The following is an 18,594-nucleotide window of genomic DNA, read 5'->3' on the forward strand; positions in this document are numbered from 1 at the left end:
AATGTCGTGCGTTTTGCTGGCGTACTAAGAATGTGACACCATCACCAAATGATCCACTGCACAGCTTGTACAGCACATGGACATACTGTCGTTGTCCTTGCACGCTTTTCTCTACCCTTATCTGAAAATATTACACAATATTCCGAGGGCTGCGTGTTACGCAACGGTGTGTGGCATACATTATAACAATCACACACACACAGCGTCCTGCCTTCTGATAGTGCCTGGCTGCAGATAAAAATGGACTTCTAAGAATTGATCTCCAAAGCCACTTTTTATTTTAAGTTACTGAATAATGCACACTAAATGTTTGTGCTTTGAAACGAGTTTATACTGAGCTCGATGTCTTACCCAGAGCAGAAGCGATGGAATGAGAAACCTGGCTCAGTATGTCAGTTCACGGAAAAAGTCCCATAATCTGAAACCGTGACAGTGCTTGGTTGGTAAATAGTAACTCAGCAGCAAAACCATTACTCATTATCATCATTAAATGTTGATTTATTTTTTTTCGTACAGAGGAAACACCCACTTCACCTCTCATTACTCGCACAGATCCGGATACATTAAATGAGAAGTGATGAGTCATTTGTTATTAATCGATGCAGGCGCAGCTGCTTCAGTGCTAACTGCTCAAACCAAATGTGCCACATCAAAACTTCATGAATCCCAAATGATGCGTTATCCTACAAAGGAAACACAAGTCACACACACACACACACACACACACACACACACACACACACACACACACACACACACACACACACTGCCTGCTCACTGCCTGACAATTTTTCACATGCAGGATTCAACAGGTGACCTTTGAAGGATTATGCCATTAAGCTCAGCAGCACACGCAGTAAGCAGAATACCACCACAGTATACGGAACGCAGAGTTAGGATTCATGTCTGAAATAATGCGAGTCACTGGGAGTTGAGCGTCCTTCACCAGCATTAAACAAAATGGGCATGACTGGCAAGCTGTCGAAACTAATCTGAGAATGTAGTGCACTGACAGATCTATGAGGTTTACGGTGTCATGTGGGTCATTGGCGATTAGCACCACACCAGTGTGCTGCGGCGCTGAGCTCAGCCAATGAGCCCCCAGGGCCTTATTAGTGCAAACAGGAAGCGGAGGCTGGTCAGCAGGGTGAGATACCTCCACAAGATCCCAATGAAACCTGAACCTGCAACTTAAGCCCGGGTCCAGGTTTTCCTAACACTGAGCTGCAGAACCGGCCTCCTACCAGCCTCTCTCTGCTGGTCTTAAAGAGACTCATTCACTTAACACACAAACAAGATCGTTCTTAAACATGAATTTATTGATTTTATATCAGGATACAAGCTCCACCACTGTCTAATTAGATTCAGGTGAAACAAGTGTCCCTTAAGCAAAGCTAGTGAGCCAGGATGCACAATATCAGGACCCTGTGCGACCTAAATGGAATGAAGCCATTTCTGATGGGACCTTCCTGCCATGACGCGCCAAAATATCTGCTGGATTCACGCAGATGCTGCTAGTTTGGTAGTCAATTAGCGGGTTTGCTGCGTTGTTACATATTTGGAGTAGTTGGTTATTAGTTCAGTTAAAAAAAAAACACATTTTACATTTCAAATTTGAATCATCATATCAGTGTTAATATTTTATATATATTTTATTGAGATGTAGCTACCAGCAAGGTTGCCACTTCTGTAGTTCTTTTCATCAAAAGGCAAGCTTGTTAGCATGCTAACATTTGCTAATTGGCAGCACAAAGAACACTAAAGCTGATGAGTGTGTCATTCATCTCATGAGTGTCATTTATTTTAGAAGAATTTATCACATGTGTATGATTTAATATGATTTAATATATATATATATATATATATATATATACTGTGTATATACAGAAATAACAAATAAGATATAATTTCAATATTTATTTCGGCATATTTGCACAATTTCTCACAATTTCTGTATTATTGTTTACAATTTACAGAAAAAGTATGTATCTCTATTTCTCTCAGTAATTATTTCAACTCATCCCGAGGGTGACATGAATATGTGAACCATATGTTGTTGAGATATTTCCTTTGAACCAAAACTGTCAACCTGCTGATGCTACTACATGAAAAGTCCGGGGATCCCCAAAGTCATTAGGATTCATCCTCTGAGGACCATTAATGTCCACAGAATTTCACAAAGATTAATCAAACACTTGTCGAGATGTTGCGATGTTGACCAAAATGCTGCACAGACCGACATACACTGCCTTCCCGAGACCTAAAAATGTGTTTAATTAATTAGAAAGTGTTTACAAACCCCACATACCTCTGCAATAATATTGCATTTAGTATATCACAGTGAGTTGTGAGTCATTTTTGTAATTTTTCCTCTGTTCCCAACCATCTTGCAGAGAAATTACCCTGATAGTTGCCTCATGTTCCAAACCAGAGAAAAGGTCAATGAGACCTTCTGCAGGAGGGCTGTTTGAAGATACGAGACATTTGCGGTCTGCATCTGAGTCTCTGTCATTTCTGAAAGTCAACGTGTGGATCTCATCCACATTTGTGTCCATTTTTGTGGAAAGTGTTAGTCTCTTTATCTGGCTATGGCACAGGAAGATAATGTCACCATTTTTTAATCCTGCCTACAAACCTGCGATTGGCTTTCTTCAATTGTGAGAAGCCGTCGTCAATGAGCACAACCCCAGACCTATTTATACTGGTCTGAAACCAGACATAAACAACATAATAATATAATACAAAGTAATATAAAATACAACAATATTTTATACACACCCTCAAAACTAATTTCGTCAGTTATTTTCTTTCAAATTTCACTGTGACCTACTTCCACAACTTTCAATAACAAACTACAGAAGTTAAACAAATGTCTAATCTACATTGACGAGGCCCACCGTGCTTTTACTATCTGACGTTTGCGTGACGTGGTTTTATTTCTCGTATTATGACTGACTGAACAAATGTTTCCCTCTTCTTGTGTTCGTATGGATTGTGGTGATAAGGACGAGAAGCTCTTCCGACCTGTGTCATGGATAGATTATGAATTCATTACAGATGAATGTGATACATGCATTGTGGCTGAGCAAACTTCCTCATCGAGGTGCATGATGCTGCCGATGACTCACCCTGTTATCTGTCAAGCTTGCCCCTCGCCGCTCTGAATAAAAGGAAAAACTCCCACAGAGGGAAAACTGTGGTCACTTTGACGTCACGCTCTCTCCGTTTCAAATGATGGAAAGGCCAGTGATGTACCTCAAACTGGTTTCTATGGTTACAACCTCAGATAGTGCACTAATACACTGCAAAAATGTGCTGTGCAGCTTGTATGATAATACTAAATCCAAGAGGATTTATGAGGTTGTTTATTTATTTTTTTTACAGCAGTGAAAACAGGTCTGCTGCTGCTGCTGATGTTCAGTGTCTGTTCTGACTCTTGGATGGACACACAGGACCAATACAGTCGTGCAAAGGAGCTTAGCTTTAATCCGGGCGCTGGTGTGACGTCACAGCTGTTTTTCCTCGCTTGCTGCAATTCTAGTTAATTTGCAGCAAAACAGCCTCGTACAGTGGAAGATCTTGAAACTAACAGTGTGAGACCTTTCAGCTGCTGCCTTGCAGCTTGTGCTTTCCTCTCCTTTTTGTTTTTATTTCCTCCTCCGGCAATGAGCCAATGAAACTGTGCTCGCAGGGATCAAGGGCAGCTACTGCCTACATCCTGGCTGCTGAGCTCCTCAAAAGTCCCCATATAATCTACAGCAGGTTTCCTTAGCCTGTTAAAATGAATCCAATCTCAGCCCTGGACTACCTGCAGGGTATATAGTGGCTGTTTAAATAGCATGGGATGTGCAGTCTCCAGTCCATTTCAGAGAGACTCGTTGGTCACACGGCTTTATTTGACCTGCTTTAAGTAATAAACGTACAATAGTTATCTGCAGTACGCAGGGTAAAAGCCAGTGTAAATGAGTCTATTTGAAACATGAAGGTGTGAGTACAGAAAACATCTGAGAACACCTTTAAAGGGACAGTTCATGTGTTTTGAAGTGGAGTTGTATGTGGTACTTAGCCATAGTCAGTGTTTTATCTCCAACAGTAAAGTGAAACGTATACTGTTTTATGGCTCTGAAGAGAGCATAGATAAGTTTCACTTTCTGTTCAGTGACTTATCAAGTTGTTACGCTTACGATTGCATACTGTACATGGTGCCCTATTAGCGGGCATTCAGAACAACAGCAGTCCCGTGTTAAAACAACACACGGTGCTGCGTTGGTGGATGAATCAATATGATTCAGGAAGTCCAGTTGAAGGACCAATAACATCATCAGGCACCAACACATTACACAGCAGTTTATAATACTATGAGACAATAACTCTGGAAAGTTACCACAGCAGCAATTTATGTTTGTTCAAGATGTTTGCGAGGCAAACAGTAGAGGCACTCTGTTCATCCACAACAAATGCGTGCTTGCATGTATTTGATTGTACTGCTCAGATTTTAGCTCAAGTTTGGTCTCCACCAAATATCTGAGTCTCCAGTTTTTATGAAATGTTCGACTTTCTTTACCAATCTATTGTTTACTTCATCTCTTTTATCGCGTGATGAACGATAAAAATGTTTATCCATCATATCAAGCCTGTTTCTATAAATGTTTCATGTCTTGAATCAAATTAAAATCTAAGAGCAAATTTACCAATTTAATCAGACTGACGTCAACTGTGAGCTCCACCTCTCTGCGGTGAATAAGTGAGTGAGTCAAGGAATGAGGGAAGTTAAAAGTGTTTAAACAAAAGCTTTTTTCTGACTCACAGGGGAGCAGGCTAAGTTTCAGTTTCTACCTTATGCAATGATCTGAAACCTCTCACAGGTTTGGGCTCTGATCTGTGGCAGAATCAAGATGAATAATTCCTCAAAAAAACTAAAGTGCAAAGCTTTTGGTGTGCATTATGGTGGATGAGAGCAATCTGTCTTACACAGAAATACATCACCTGAGGTCATTTTCTAGAATATCAGCCTCGCCGTTATCTGTGGAAGAGATCTTATCCCGGGATTTACTCTAAATCCCAAATCAATCAATACGAACAAGCAGAGGTGTCTGAGGTGTGCACGGTGCGGTCAAGTGGCCATTTCTCATGCAGCCGCGGGGAGTGAGGTTTAGTTTCAGTCGATTCTCAGCGAGGTGAATGTGAAGCTGTAGTGAACAGCAATGACAGCTCGGATCTTTCTTTGCACAGACGTTATGTCTACTGATTACGTAAACCGAATCACTGCCAGTTTTAGGTTTCACTTGTGAACTTCAAAGCTTTCTAAGTTCCTACAAATTATGAGCGAGGAGCCAAAAATCCTGCTCTTTTGAAAGATGAAAGTCCTCCTCTTCCATTACGGTTATACTCCACATAAAATGTCTGTCTACTTCAGCGGACGCATGAATCCCTGAATGTTGCAGGGGTATTTTGTGCCTTGTGTTTAGATGAGCAATTTAATTTGCACTCAGATCAAAAATGTATTTCTTTCCATCAAAATAAAAGATTTTAGCATAAAATATGCATTCATTATCATTCTGCAGGGTTGCTGTTTGCCTCCCTCAGAGGTTACAGAGTTGTGAACATTAACGTTTGTCATCACAAGCTGCTCATTGCTTTGTTTATGACATTCAGGTAGGGGAATAAATGTCATAAAGAGATATTGATCAGAAATTAATTTCCCTTCTAAGTCCGAGCTGTCACACATGCATGTGCCGAAACCAGATAACTCCCACCGAGAAAATGTCACCGTGTCTCGGATATTGTTTTGCAAATTGAGCACACAACAAACGGACAGCAGCTATTACGTTCCCTGATTGATGATTTAATGAGATGTAACTTTAAAGCAGCATTTGCACCTGTACAGATACACCTGGCCTTCACGTCTTTAATGTTGGACATCTGATGAGTAATTTACAAGCACATACATTATGTGCACATGTTGACTTTCTGACGTTGTGTACATCAAACAAAAACATCATGATTATCATTCAGTCACCCTCCTGTCATATCGCTGTCAATGAGAAATAGGGCTGCCTCTGTGTGCGCTTGTTATCTAACCAATAAAGATCCAGCTTCCTTTCAGCAGCAGCCGGCTCTACCTCCTTGTGCAGCCTGTGAATCAATAGCAGCCCATTGAACTCATGACTTATTAGTCAGGTTGTCACGGAGGAGCAGCCGGAGTCTGCTGGCCGAGTAAAGCAAATGTAGCAGGGCCATTAGCGCAATCCTTTAGTCTTTCTCTCTGATGGCTGAGCACAGTGAGACCTGGAGCATCAATCCTCTCCAAGAGCCACATTTCTTAAGAACAGGCCTGATTTTACTTGTTTTTGCTCGTATTTTATATGCAAACTGATTTTGTTTTCTTGCACAGATAATGCAGTCTTACATGAGATTGTATTGTCCTTCATCATATGGAATATGAAACATAACCACAGAGCAACTAATCCCATCAGTGCTATCAAACAACTGAGATTGTTTCATTTAGAATGGAATTTACTTAGTAAATCACTTCAGCTTAATCACTGCACATCTGATTTTAATTTTGCAGCGAGGACGTCAGTGGGAGTCTGCCACTCATTAACTTTGAGAAGAATATTTTGTGAAAGCTGCGTGTGTGTGCGTGTGTGTGTGTGTGTGTGTGTGTGTGTGTGTGTGTGTCTGCTAGACTGCTGCAGACGACTGATGACGGCGTAGTGACGTCTCTGCGAGATGAGTCACACGCCACGTCCCCACTGACGGTACCTCTTTATCACCCGCACACAAACACACACACACACGCACACGCACACACGCACACACACACACACACACCAGTGCCACTTGTTACTCTGCTACAGATCTCCTTCCTCTAGCTCGCAGACAGCATCCACCGCCTCACATCCCACCCCAGCAGCAGCAGCACACTGCTGTACAGACACATACGCTTATTTCCTCAGGTACACAGTTGTCACTACTTCTGCCACATCACATGATACATTTAGCATCGATACAGACTTTTTATAAACTGCATATGTGTTCACAGTGTGTCACTGTCTTCCCCCACTACTATCCCATCTGCTCAAATTCCACTGGAAAAAACATATAAAGTGGGTTCAGGAGTTGCCCAGACAGTCTGCCTGAGCTTCTTACAGACATTGCATTATTTTGTAGTTTGAAATGTGTATCTAAAATTACAAAAATCATAATAAGAAGTGACTTCTTAGAGCCACAAATGATGAGTGGGACTGGGTGGTCCTAGAAGTCAAAGATTGCCAGACACAGCTTCTGTTTTTCAGCAATGACGAGGGGGATTGAAAGCAGCTATGAATACAAAGCCATAGGTACATAAATAAAACAGGAGAGTCAGAGCCGGTCTATGCTTGAAACAAACTAACTCGTACAACATGTTGTAGGCAAAAGTGTCTATAGCTGTTGTTGACGTACAGAGGGGTGTGACGCAATAATTGTACAAATTGGACTCAAGGCACATTTTTGGTCAAACTTCAGACCTATACGTGAAAATTGATGAAAATATTTTTGCAACGTAAAAAGACTAAATAAGGGTCTATAGCCATGTAGCGGCTGTACTTAGACACACCACTACTTTGAGCTACATGCTAAAATCAGCATGCTAACATGACACAATCACAATGCAGTGCTAACATTCTGCTGCTAAGCAAGGGAAATGTTTACCCAGATCACCATCTTAGCGTTAACGTGTTCAGATGCTAACTTTTGCTAAATAACACGTAAAGAAACAAAGAGGTATAGCGAAGCGGAAGAGGGCTAGCTGGTAATAGATGCAAAATAAATTACATTACTTCAAAAATCGCTTCTGCAACTGTTTTATGAGGAAGGAAATGCATTCAACACACTTACTGAATGTAAATGTAACTTTATTTGTTTACAACTAAAATGAAGGATCTGCATAAGTTGTTGGGTTCGCAGGTGGGAAGCTGGCGAGAGTCTTATGATGAAGCTCATCTCTGGCAGGTGAAAAAATGGAGAACATGGCCACTAACAGTGTCAGTGTGCGGGAGGGACTGAGGGGGCCGAACCTCTAAGGATTTAAAAAAACAAATTGTAAACGATACAGCAGTATGACACAAGATAAGACTAATAGACTTTTCATCTACCACTATGAACTTGTAATTGCTGAAATAAAAAGGTCCTGTGGTGGTTTGGTCAAATTCTTTGTTGTTTTTGTTGCCATGTCAATCCCAACGGGAAGCAACTTTCATTACGCTAAGTGACCTGTTTGCTCTCATCCGTTGCCTTATGTAGCGGTGTGTTTACATTTAACTGCGGTATATTGACAACATTGAAGGTTTTAATTTGATTAAAATCACACATCATGTCTAAAGGACAATGACTGCAATGCAAAAGGTAATTTGGGTATCCAAAGAGGGACAAAATGGGGACAAAAATAAATGAATGATACATTTTAACAAAGCAATGTAAATGTACATTTAAACAACCACACATACAGAGCTCCAACCAGTGTGGCGGTTATGTAATGCAAAATCAACTTTACACCACCAGTAAAGTGGTATCTACTCTAAAAATACGCGATCTACCTTAAATTCAATAAAAGCACATTTCAGTTGAGGAGATTTACTGTCCCACTAAATACCACGGAAAGCAGAAGTGGATATAACTGCGGGCAGTGCTATAATATGACCAAGGCTGTGTTGATGAGAGAGATAAGCCTGCTGGCAGTAGGGGAAAAAGGTAAACATCCAGGGAGATTAGATGAGGGGCATGTACAGTTCAAACACTGGTCTGAGTGGCAAAGTAATGCTGCGGTGCTAAAACAACCCACCATCTAGTTTTCAGAATTTAAAACAGATAACTCAGATCAGATTTAATTCATACATAATTTAATTATTATTTAATTCATATTTAAGCTTTAGGTCAACACATGAAGCTTCAAACTAATGTGGGAGTGTTTTTGGCAAACAGGAGAGCCAGGAGAGCCTGAGCCTGATTTTATCTGGAGTGTGCTACAGCTGTCGCTGCTTGCTGGCCTGCTCCTGGAGCGTGAGGTCTGGGTGTGGTTTCTCGTCAGCCTGCTGCGTCAGGAAAGAGACACACAGAGGCCAAAAGCTACAGTCAAACTTGTTTAGGTCCCAGGACCATGCAACAAGTTGTTGCTTGAATCCTAAGAGGAAACAGCAGTGTGGAGAAGAATGGTTTATCATTATGTTTTCCACAGTTCTCAAAGGTCACATTATTTATTTGACCCAGGTGGCGATGCAGAGTGAGTCACACTACCACCAGCACAGAGAGGAACTCCACCTCACAGATTTTATGTGCAGACAACATGCTTACGTATCTGGAGACAGGGGAGGAGGGCTCGTGTGCACAAAGTGACAGACACCAGCACAACTCTGTGGCGAGTGAGTCACTGTACCTGTCTGCTGGCGAGTGCTCCGTGTAATGAAAAGCAGAACTGCCAGTTCTTTGCTGTATCGTGTTACGTTGGGCGATAAGAGGAGAGAATGGTTTATAAGAAGAGGAAGAATACACGATAATCACAAAATGCCCAAACCTCTGTCACGTGAATCACTGTCACATCAATCACATTTGACAATGGCGGCTACGCCTAAATAAGTATCCTTACTCATCATCAGACTTGATCCCATTGATGCCATTCCTGGCCTCTTTCTCACGTTGCCTCTTTGCTTTGTGAGTCTCTCGGCCTGCATGCCTTTCTGCCCTGACAAATATCACTGTTGCCTTTTTCAACTGCATTCCCCGCTGGATATGGGTGTGCCTCCGAGGAGAGAGACTTCCACACTTGCCAACTTCTTCAAGAGTGTCAACAAAGATTCCCCTTGGGCAAATTCACGAGAATATGTTTCTCTAGCACACAAATTCCAATGTAATATGTTTTGTTCAACAATTGGTTTTGATACAGGCTGGATGTTCCGCAGGTCAAATTAATTGTGACGTGATCCACATTTTTCCCTGATGACATTCCTTGCTAATTTTTAACAGTCATACAATTGTACAAATATTTTGTGCACTGTCTGCTTCCCGAAAACAAAATTATCGATTGTTTGATCATGAGTCAATTTTTGAGTTTTTCCATCTCTTTGGTCCAAAGTAATATGTCTCAAGAACTGTTGGATAGATTGCCAATAGGCATGTAAAGCCATTCATGTTCCCCAGAGGATTAATCCTATTGAGTATTGTATTGATCCCTTGGCTTTTCCTCTATCACTAAAAATTAGATTTGTGTTTTTTAAGTATCGGATTCATCACCGTGACATTTGGTGCACACATTCATGGTCCCCTCAGCATGAATCATAATAACTTTTGGTGATCCTCTAATGTTTCCTCTCGTGTCATCAAAACACCTGGATGGGCATTCCCATCAGCATCGCCTTTCTTTGTGTTTAGTGGTAAGTAGCAAATGTTAGACTAAGATGGTGAACATGGTGAACATCATGCATGCTGAACATCTGTCATCGTTAGCATGCTGACATCTTGTTTGGGTGTCTATGATACTTTTCAAATTGCCTGATTCCTGAAGAAATAGTTAAAATGTTTTACTTATGATTCAATGTTCTAGTTTTTTGGATGCTACTTTTTACTATTAATGTCAGACAACCTGTCTCCGTCTGGATAAATGGAAAAACGTACAGGATTTTATCAATCTATTCTTATTGTCAATAAACCAAATGAAAAAACCAAGCACACACCTCGATGTATTTACACCAACACTATTTTAAACATCACACACTATTTAAACTGTACTGCCTACGAACAGATAATGAATATTATGCAATAACCATCAATCATCAATTTAATTAGTATACTTTCCCATGAACTACAGCTTCACTTAACTTGCTCCAACCTGCCACTGTTCTGCCAGATCAGTAAGCCTGGTGTAATCAAGGCTCACCTTGCCTGGGGTCAAAGAGAGGGAGATCTCCTCCCCTAGCAGGGCTTGTTTGTTCAGAAACTGACAATGATAGCCATCTGGTGTGTCTCCAAAGTGTCTCTACCTTTCTAATAAATTCTGTTTGTTTAGTATGTGATTATCTATACTTGCATGTTGTGGTTCACTCAGACAATTCAGAAAGGAGACAGTGTCCCAAGAGTCAGTTTCCTGTATCTATGTCGCGTTGGTTTCGCCACTACCATGCCCCTTTAGGACTGCCAGATCCTGAGGCTATTAACTCCAAAGGGTGAAATAAAAATTAGCACAGATTACGAACAATTCTTATACCCCATAGTCACTAAAGTAAATATTGGACCATTTATCACAACCCACCTTTCTCTGTCTCAGTGACACACTCACAAGATATTGCAACTTACATTTCTGAACGCCGTAGCTAACTAAGATTTGTAATACTAAATATGGCCCTTGTCTGTGTAAATAACTTTTGCTGGCAAAATAAAATAGAAAATACATCAAACATATATAACCTAATCTGCTTTCATCTATCCACACGACGTTCACAACACTTCCAAACGGGGTGGCAGATAGGGTCGCAGGCGAACACAGATGTGGAACTTAATCTGTTGGTTCACACCATGGATGTACAACGAGAATGTCTCTTTCCGAATGTAAGTCTATCGGGGAAAGTCTTTTTGGCATCACGTGACGGACACGGAAATTGTAATTCCACCGTTTAGTCAGTATGTAGAATTTGCTTCGAAAGCTTGGAGCTGATCCTGTGGGCCTGGTCACTACAAGTATTTTATTATCTGTTTTATTCCATGTGGGATACACCAGGATTCAACTCTGGGTCCCGTAAAGTTCTTTCTGAAGATGCCACCAATAGACTGTGGGGCAAATTGCCCAATTCCTATATTTGTATGTCTTATTGTATTGTGACAGATTCATTTTTTTTTTTACTCTGCTTTACCTTTTACTGCGTTTGTGTTAGTTTCGATTTACCACTACTTAATTTGTGGTTGATTTAGACTAAATGTAGCCTTGGCTAAACTTCAGGTTTAATCATACATATCACACAATCCCATTGTGACATGTTACTGCAACAGTAGAACGATTAACTGGCTGACACTGTACATCTGGACTTGGATTAAACTATTAATTTAACTACGACACATCCCAGTGGTCTAATTAAGTCCAGTTCAACATGTGCCACTGAAGTAGTTCTCATTCGTGCCAAGATTTAAAGTACACCAACACCTTGGCTGCCAGCAGCGGGATTTAAGCCTCTGTTTATGTTTGTTGACAGCCAGCCTAACTACCCTTAGGCTACAGCTCAAGTCTTTAAATGTGTTGTGTGGCGTTTTACATACGGCTAGAAACAAATTATTCAGAAAATAAAGCATCTGCCATTGACACTAAATGTTGACTTTGGGGTGGTGCAGAGCTGATGAGGCAGACTACCTGGAGGGTTTATGAGTTTTAAAGTTGGGCCTGTCCAGAGATCAACAGATGTTAGCCACCACTGCTCTCTGATAATGACTTGCCTTGCAGTTTGTGTATGCCTCAGTTAGGGAATACCTTTGACGTATGCTGCGGTTCCTCGAAAAGGCGAGTGTGATGTCTTTTGTCACCTCTCCCCTTTCGAATGCTTTAATGTCACAGGAAACACGTCAGAGATTATTTCTGTCGATTGAGTCCCGACCAGCTTGTCCGTTGTAATCAATCAGGTAAAAGCTCCAGACTTTTCTGGGGGTTTTATTGTCTTTGTTTTCACATTTTAAGGAGTTGCAGCTCAGCCCATCACCCACACACCAAGCTACAGACCACTCCACTGTGCTGTGTTTAATCATACTGTCTGACACGCTTTGCACACTGTTCTGATACATAACTGTGAAGTGCTCTTAGCAGCACTGTTTGCAAAAGGCGACTGACAGAGTTCAATCAATGCCTCTGCCAGAAAACATAGAGAGGCTAATGAGATTTTCCCTCATTGTCTCTAATTTTACAGCACAGACACGCTGTGACTGTCAAATCTACCCTGAAACATGATGTCTGTTTATGCTTGAGATACTCTGTCAGCTTATTTGCTCAAATAATAGTTTATTAAATACGTTTTGTATTAACTTCAACAAGCAGGTCTGGCAACATGCCATGATTGAGAAGTTAGAAGCTCTGTGACATATTAAAAACACTTGTTCTCATTCTGTCTATTAGTTAGATGAAAACACCGATATCCGTCTCATGTCTGAATGGTAAATTAAGCTACAACGAGCAGCCTGTAAACTTAGCTTAACACAAAGGACTCTAGACAGGGACAAAGAGCAAGACTAACTCTGTCCAAAGGTAACAAATGCTGCTATAGTCACCTCTGTTAAATCTTTACAAAAATCAGAGTGTAAACACTGTTTTACGTGGAGTTATGTGCCGGACTAACTTTTTTGCCGTGACCAGAGACTTCTTGGAGTCTCTGCTGATTATCTGGCAACTGCTCACAAAGAAATAGGTTTGCATATAATTGTAACAAAACATACACATTTTATATACTTTTGTACGGACTAAACAAACAAGATACAACATGTTAATTAGTAGATGTTCTTGTAGGCATTTCCTCCTGTTCCCACTCATTATGCTAAGCTAAGCTAGCATACAGACATGAACGTGATATCGATTTTTTCATCAAGAAAGAAAATGTATTTCCCAAAAGTTCTCCATTATCGGATGACCTGTTTTTATCTTAGAGTTTAGTTGAGTTTGTAACATGCTATATTATTACGTGTGTTCTTGATATTCCCACTCGCCATACCAAAGTATTAACAAATGCATTTAGCTTCAGTGACCGGAGAAAATTACATTCTGAGCAACCAGTAACCTCTATAAGCAAAGCATGTTTAAGGAGTTAGCATGAAGCTCTGATTGTCTACCTTCTGACTCGACAGCACACAACCCTAATCAGCTGCATCAAAACAATCATTAACTAACCTCCTGTTGCCTCCTTCTTTTTCTCTGCCTCCTTCTTTAACACACAACAGAGGGCGAGAGTCTAGACAACACCTAGACTCCTCGCTCTCACCTCGCACACCCCATGTCCCATCATCCTCTTCACAGAGCTCCTGAATACAGACAGTACCTCACACACAGCACACAGAGGAGACTGAAACAGTACAGCACACACACTGGAAAACAATACTTTCACAACACAATGTTCAGACATTATGTTGTCAACAATGTTCAAATGGTCTGTGTTTTATTTTCAGTCTGTAAAAATGGATGAATTTAGCTCTGAATCCTGCACCCTTTTAAGGCTTTTATGGCCCCATGATAAATCTGGGTGCATGTTTGTTTTTATGCATTACTCCTCTGTACAGCTACTCTGTTAATGGTACAGCATGTCCTGCATACAGCTGAATGGACATTTTTATATAACTGTTCAGCAAATGTCCTCCAACCTGCAAGCAGATTCTTTATTATTATTTTTTCCCCCTGGCGTTCTATATCTGCAACATTTTGTGCTAACAGAGCACACATGGTTGTAAATTGGAACTGTATATTAATGTTTAATTTCCTCTGATGGGTGTGGGCTTACATAAACACTGGCATGGAGTTGATATAATCACTTAAATTAATGGCCACAATTCTGCTGTTTATGAAAGAGCTCAACATACAGAATATTACTTTCTGCTTAAAAAGTATTTTAACAGCGATAACTACAGAAAGTAACATAATAAACCAGTGAACCAATTAAATCAGATTTAACGCATTTGCTTTTTCGTTTTTCCTCCAATCACACCTCAAAAAACTAATATTTTTATGGATATGTGACACAATCTCATCAAATCAATGTTGTACATTAATGTCTTCTTCTCACGTGTTCAGGTTATCTAAAGTAAACATGAAACTATAAACAATGGGTTTTCTTCAGTGACAGACCAATCTCCACTGTGTTTATACTGGCTCTTTAATGGTGTAAAGGTCATAAACCTGAGCCATTGGCCGTAATATAAGTGGTGTCCTCCCATAGGTTGTGAGGTTACAAGCACGCCATTGATAGGCTGCCTGTGAATGGTGTTTGGAGGAAGCCATCTGCTCCTGTTTATGGTTCATTAACTCCGCTACCCCTGGATAACCAGCCTGCTCCCACAGCAACAGGTACAAGAAGCCAACTTGAATACAAAATATATCTGACCAAGTCTTGTTTCTGCTTCAACATGCTCCTTAATTCAATAGTTCACCGTTAAACAACAATAACTGGAAAATCCTTACCTTCCCAGAAGTCCATAGGCATACAGTGAATCTGCCAGGAGTAATGTGATCTCACCCTTTTGCATGGACATGACACACTCCTCCAGGGCCTACAGGTGTCAAAACACAACATGTTACTTAGAGGACTGACAGAGCTTTTTACTTAATTACACTAAATACATTTAAGCATAATGTTGTTTTGTGCATTTCAATGTCCTTTATTGACTAAACATCTGATTTTTCAAGCATGTTGACCAGCTCTTTAGCCCTGCTAGCTCTTAGGATCACCGTGTAGGTCAGTTGTTTAAGTCTGAAATGCCTCAACAACTATTGGACCGTCATAAAATTTGGTGCATATATTTCTAGTTCCCAGAGGATTAATCATAATGATTCTGACTCCTCAGCTAGCTCCACCATGAGCTTGACAAAACTAACGACATTCCTAACAGCCTCAGCTGCACTTTCTGTTGTTAAGATGGCGAACAAGTTAAACAATGCACCTGCTAACGTCAACATGCTAGTATTGGCAATGCTAGCATGCTGACGTTAGCATTTGGCTTAAGGCACCGTCAGGGGGCGACTCCCCTGGTTGCAAAAAAGAAGTCAGATTGTATAGAAGTCTATGAGAAAATGACCCTACTTCCAACTTGATTGTCTTTATCGCTAGTTTCAAATCTTCTCCAATACAACATGATGTCCATTTAGTAAATTATGGTCCTATAAAGAATGAAACAGATGATAAAACAGGATATGCTTCAGAACAACAGTCCACAAACCAATGGGGGACATATTTTACGTCCACTTCTTATATACAGTCTATAGTTGTACCAAAGTACAACGTCACAGAGCTGCCAGCATGTCTGCAGAAACCCATCGGCTATCGGTTTGAGGACGATAAGCCTATTGGGGCAAGGGGCTATATTTCTGGGGTTCTGTGGCAGCCAGCCGATACCCGGGCCAAGACTTCCTTTGCCGTGCACTGCACGTTGTTTACATTCCGATTAGCAACTTGAGATGAGCGACAAGAGTTGGAGTTGAGAGACCACCTGTACGACTGGATTGTTTCACATGTAGCCAGTTTACAAGCTAATTATAGACCAATAAAAATCAAAATAACCATTAGACGATAGCCAATGAGTTCCAAGATTGCATTCTGCCTCTTTTGCTTTCCACACGCACTGTTAACCTGCATTCAACCAAAGCCTGCTCGACCTGATTAGTTCATACTACTTTGTCTACAAACGGAAACCACAACGCTTTAGATACCAAAATCTTGTCCTGTTGCATGTATATGAAAACTGAGGAGTTTACCTGGTTTACATCTCCCTCTCCAATAACAAAGACAAGCTTGCCATCCTTCTCCACCACAGTGCGGTCCTCCAGGACACATTGCATCTTCACAGTAACCGCTTGGCCCCAGGTGGGGCTGAGGGTGTGCGGGGCCCCGAACTCCACCACCTTCTTTCTCAACAGCTGGTCCTCTGCGTGAGGAAAGAATAGAAGGTCATGCAGGAGGAAGCAGGGTTAATCTGCATGTTGGTGGTAACACGTGCTCAGAAACAGCCACCAACACGCCAAGCTTGAGTTCAATCACATTTTCGTCACTTTACTTCTTTTGTGGTTTTAACCCAAAATCAAATATAAAGGTACGATTTAACTAAATAAGAAGCACTATACTATGCAACATTACTAAAACCAAGTCTAAAGTGATTCAATGATGCATCCTCACCTGTGATTTCTTGCCAATCGTCTGCCACAAACAGCTCCTCAAAGGTGGAGGAAGTCCACTCGGCCATCATATATTCTGGAAAGAGACTCTCTGCTGAGCTGTCTCTCTCCGACACATCATCCTCTGTTGATGGGTCTTGAAATCTCACCATCTTCCAGCTGTTTGTTTTTTTCAGTTTCCTCCGCTCCTTGCATCCTGTGTCTCCCCTTTGCTCAGGATCAGAGGGGTTTTTTACCTCGACGCTTTTACTCTCATCTGCACAGCTCTCTGTTTCAGCCTGCTCTTTCCCTCTCAGCTCCTTGCCTTCCTCTGCAGGCCCACAGGGCAGCTCGGTGTGACTGTCCCCATCAGCATGCTCGGATACAGCCTCTCTTACCTCAGGCACTGTACACTCCACTGCAGGGTCTTCATGCTCTCCACAACATGGCTCTGTCTCCATTTCACTGCAGAGAGCGATGGATGCCACCTGCATTAGCCTCCAAAAGAGATGATCCTCCTTGTTCGAGCCAACGTTCCACTTAGGCGGAGGTTAGTAGTTCTGTTGTAAGCCAACTTCTGCCACCTTCACTCTGTCAAAACAAATAGAATATCTCCAGGAGGTAAAAATCCATGTTGTGTTTCATTAAATCCAACTCAGAAAGCATCCCTAAATCCTGCCTTCATCTACAGTTTTAATAAAAAAGCTTTGTCTCGCCTGCAGCTTCGTAGTTTCTGCAGTCCTTGACCTACTCTCACTCCTGCTTGTGTCCGTCTTAGTCTACATAGTCCAGTGATGTGGCAGCAACCAAAAATGATCAATATAAAGAAACTGTGCAACGCAACAAAGCACTCCCAGCCGGCAGGCTTGTGCATTGGTAATCTGCAGGATTAGAAGAGAAAAACCTAATCTGCCAGAACGTCTGTAAGCTTCTTAATGACTTCACCGTCATGCCCCACAACGCAGTTTCCATGAATGCAGTCTACCAATAAGATCTCAGGAGATATAAACTATAACATAATTTGCTTTGAGTTATGTTGGGAGTTTTTATTTTCTCTTTTCAGGAAGTGCCACCACACTAATAAACTGCAGGCTGTAAATCTGACACTAGATTACAGATTAAATACACGTTTTTTAAAGGTGTAAAACTGCGTAAGGATAAACACCTTATGTTGTGTAAAGTTAATTTGGGTGTATTCACAATTCTTCTTCTTGAAACGACTCAGATGCACAAACATCTATTGTTAAACATCCACTTGTTCACAGGGGGATAACAGGATTGAGACATTGATTTAAATGTCACTAGACTGTTATTAAGGCATTAGTAGACATTATGAATGCGTCATTTTCAGCAAATGAATAACAGATAATGTTACCCAGTTGTTACATTGGAGCACCACTGCAAAGTTATTCCTCACTGCACATTTTACTGAAGGAAATGACAAAAACAACAAAATACCACACATTATATCAAGTATTTGTCATGTCACTGCAGGAGCAGTAGACTAATTTAGACAGAAAACATGCCCCAGCCATGTTGTCAATAAATACTGTTTTACTGACTTACTGAACCCACAGCCAAAGCATGTTGTCCATCAGGGATTAAATTAATTCAAATTCCATATTGTTTTTTAAATTTCTCTGACACAGAGAAATAATACACAAACCGCAAGTGAAGTTCTTACACAAGTACTGTGCTTTAATACAATGTTGAGATACTTTTACCATACTTGGGTA

The 18,594-nt window shown here is 41.0% G+C and overlaps 1 protein-coding gene across 1 annotated transcript in view; it reads right to left on the minus strand.

Annotated features, from left to right (window-relative positions):
- fkbp16 (FKBP prolyl isomerase 16) overlaps window positions 1–17,579 on the minus strand; it is a 27,086-nt gene extending 9,507 nt beyond the window's left edge. Inside the window, exons 1-3 of the mRNA XM_031870063.1 lie at window positions 16,881–17,579; window positions 16,463–16,632; window positions 15,173–15,261 (exon numbers count right to left, since the gene is read on the minus strand). Of these exons, the coding sequence (XP_031725923.1) occupies window positions 15,173–15,261; window positions 16,463–16,632; window positions 16,881–17,352 (731 nt within the window). The 5' untranslated portion in view covers window positions 17,353–17,579. The remainder of the gene's footprint in view (window positions 1–15,172; window positions 15,262–16,462; window positions 16,633–16,880) is intronic.
- Between the last annotated feature and the right edge of the window lie 1,015 nt (window positions 17,580–18,594).

Source organism: Anarrhichthys ocellatus, unplaced genomic scaffold (genome assembly GCF_004355925.1).
Source record: "Anarrhichthys ocellatus isolate YVR2014 unplaced genomic scaffold, GSC_Weel_1.0 scaffold2, whole genome shotgun sequence".
Lineage (NCBI taxonomy): Eukaryota > Metazoa > Chordata > Actinopteri > Perciformes > Anarhichadidae > Anarrhichthys > Anarrhichthys ocellatus.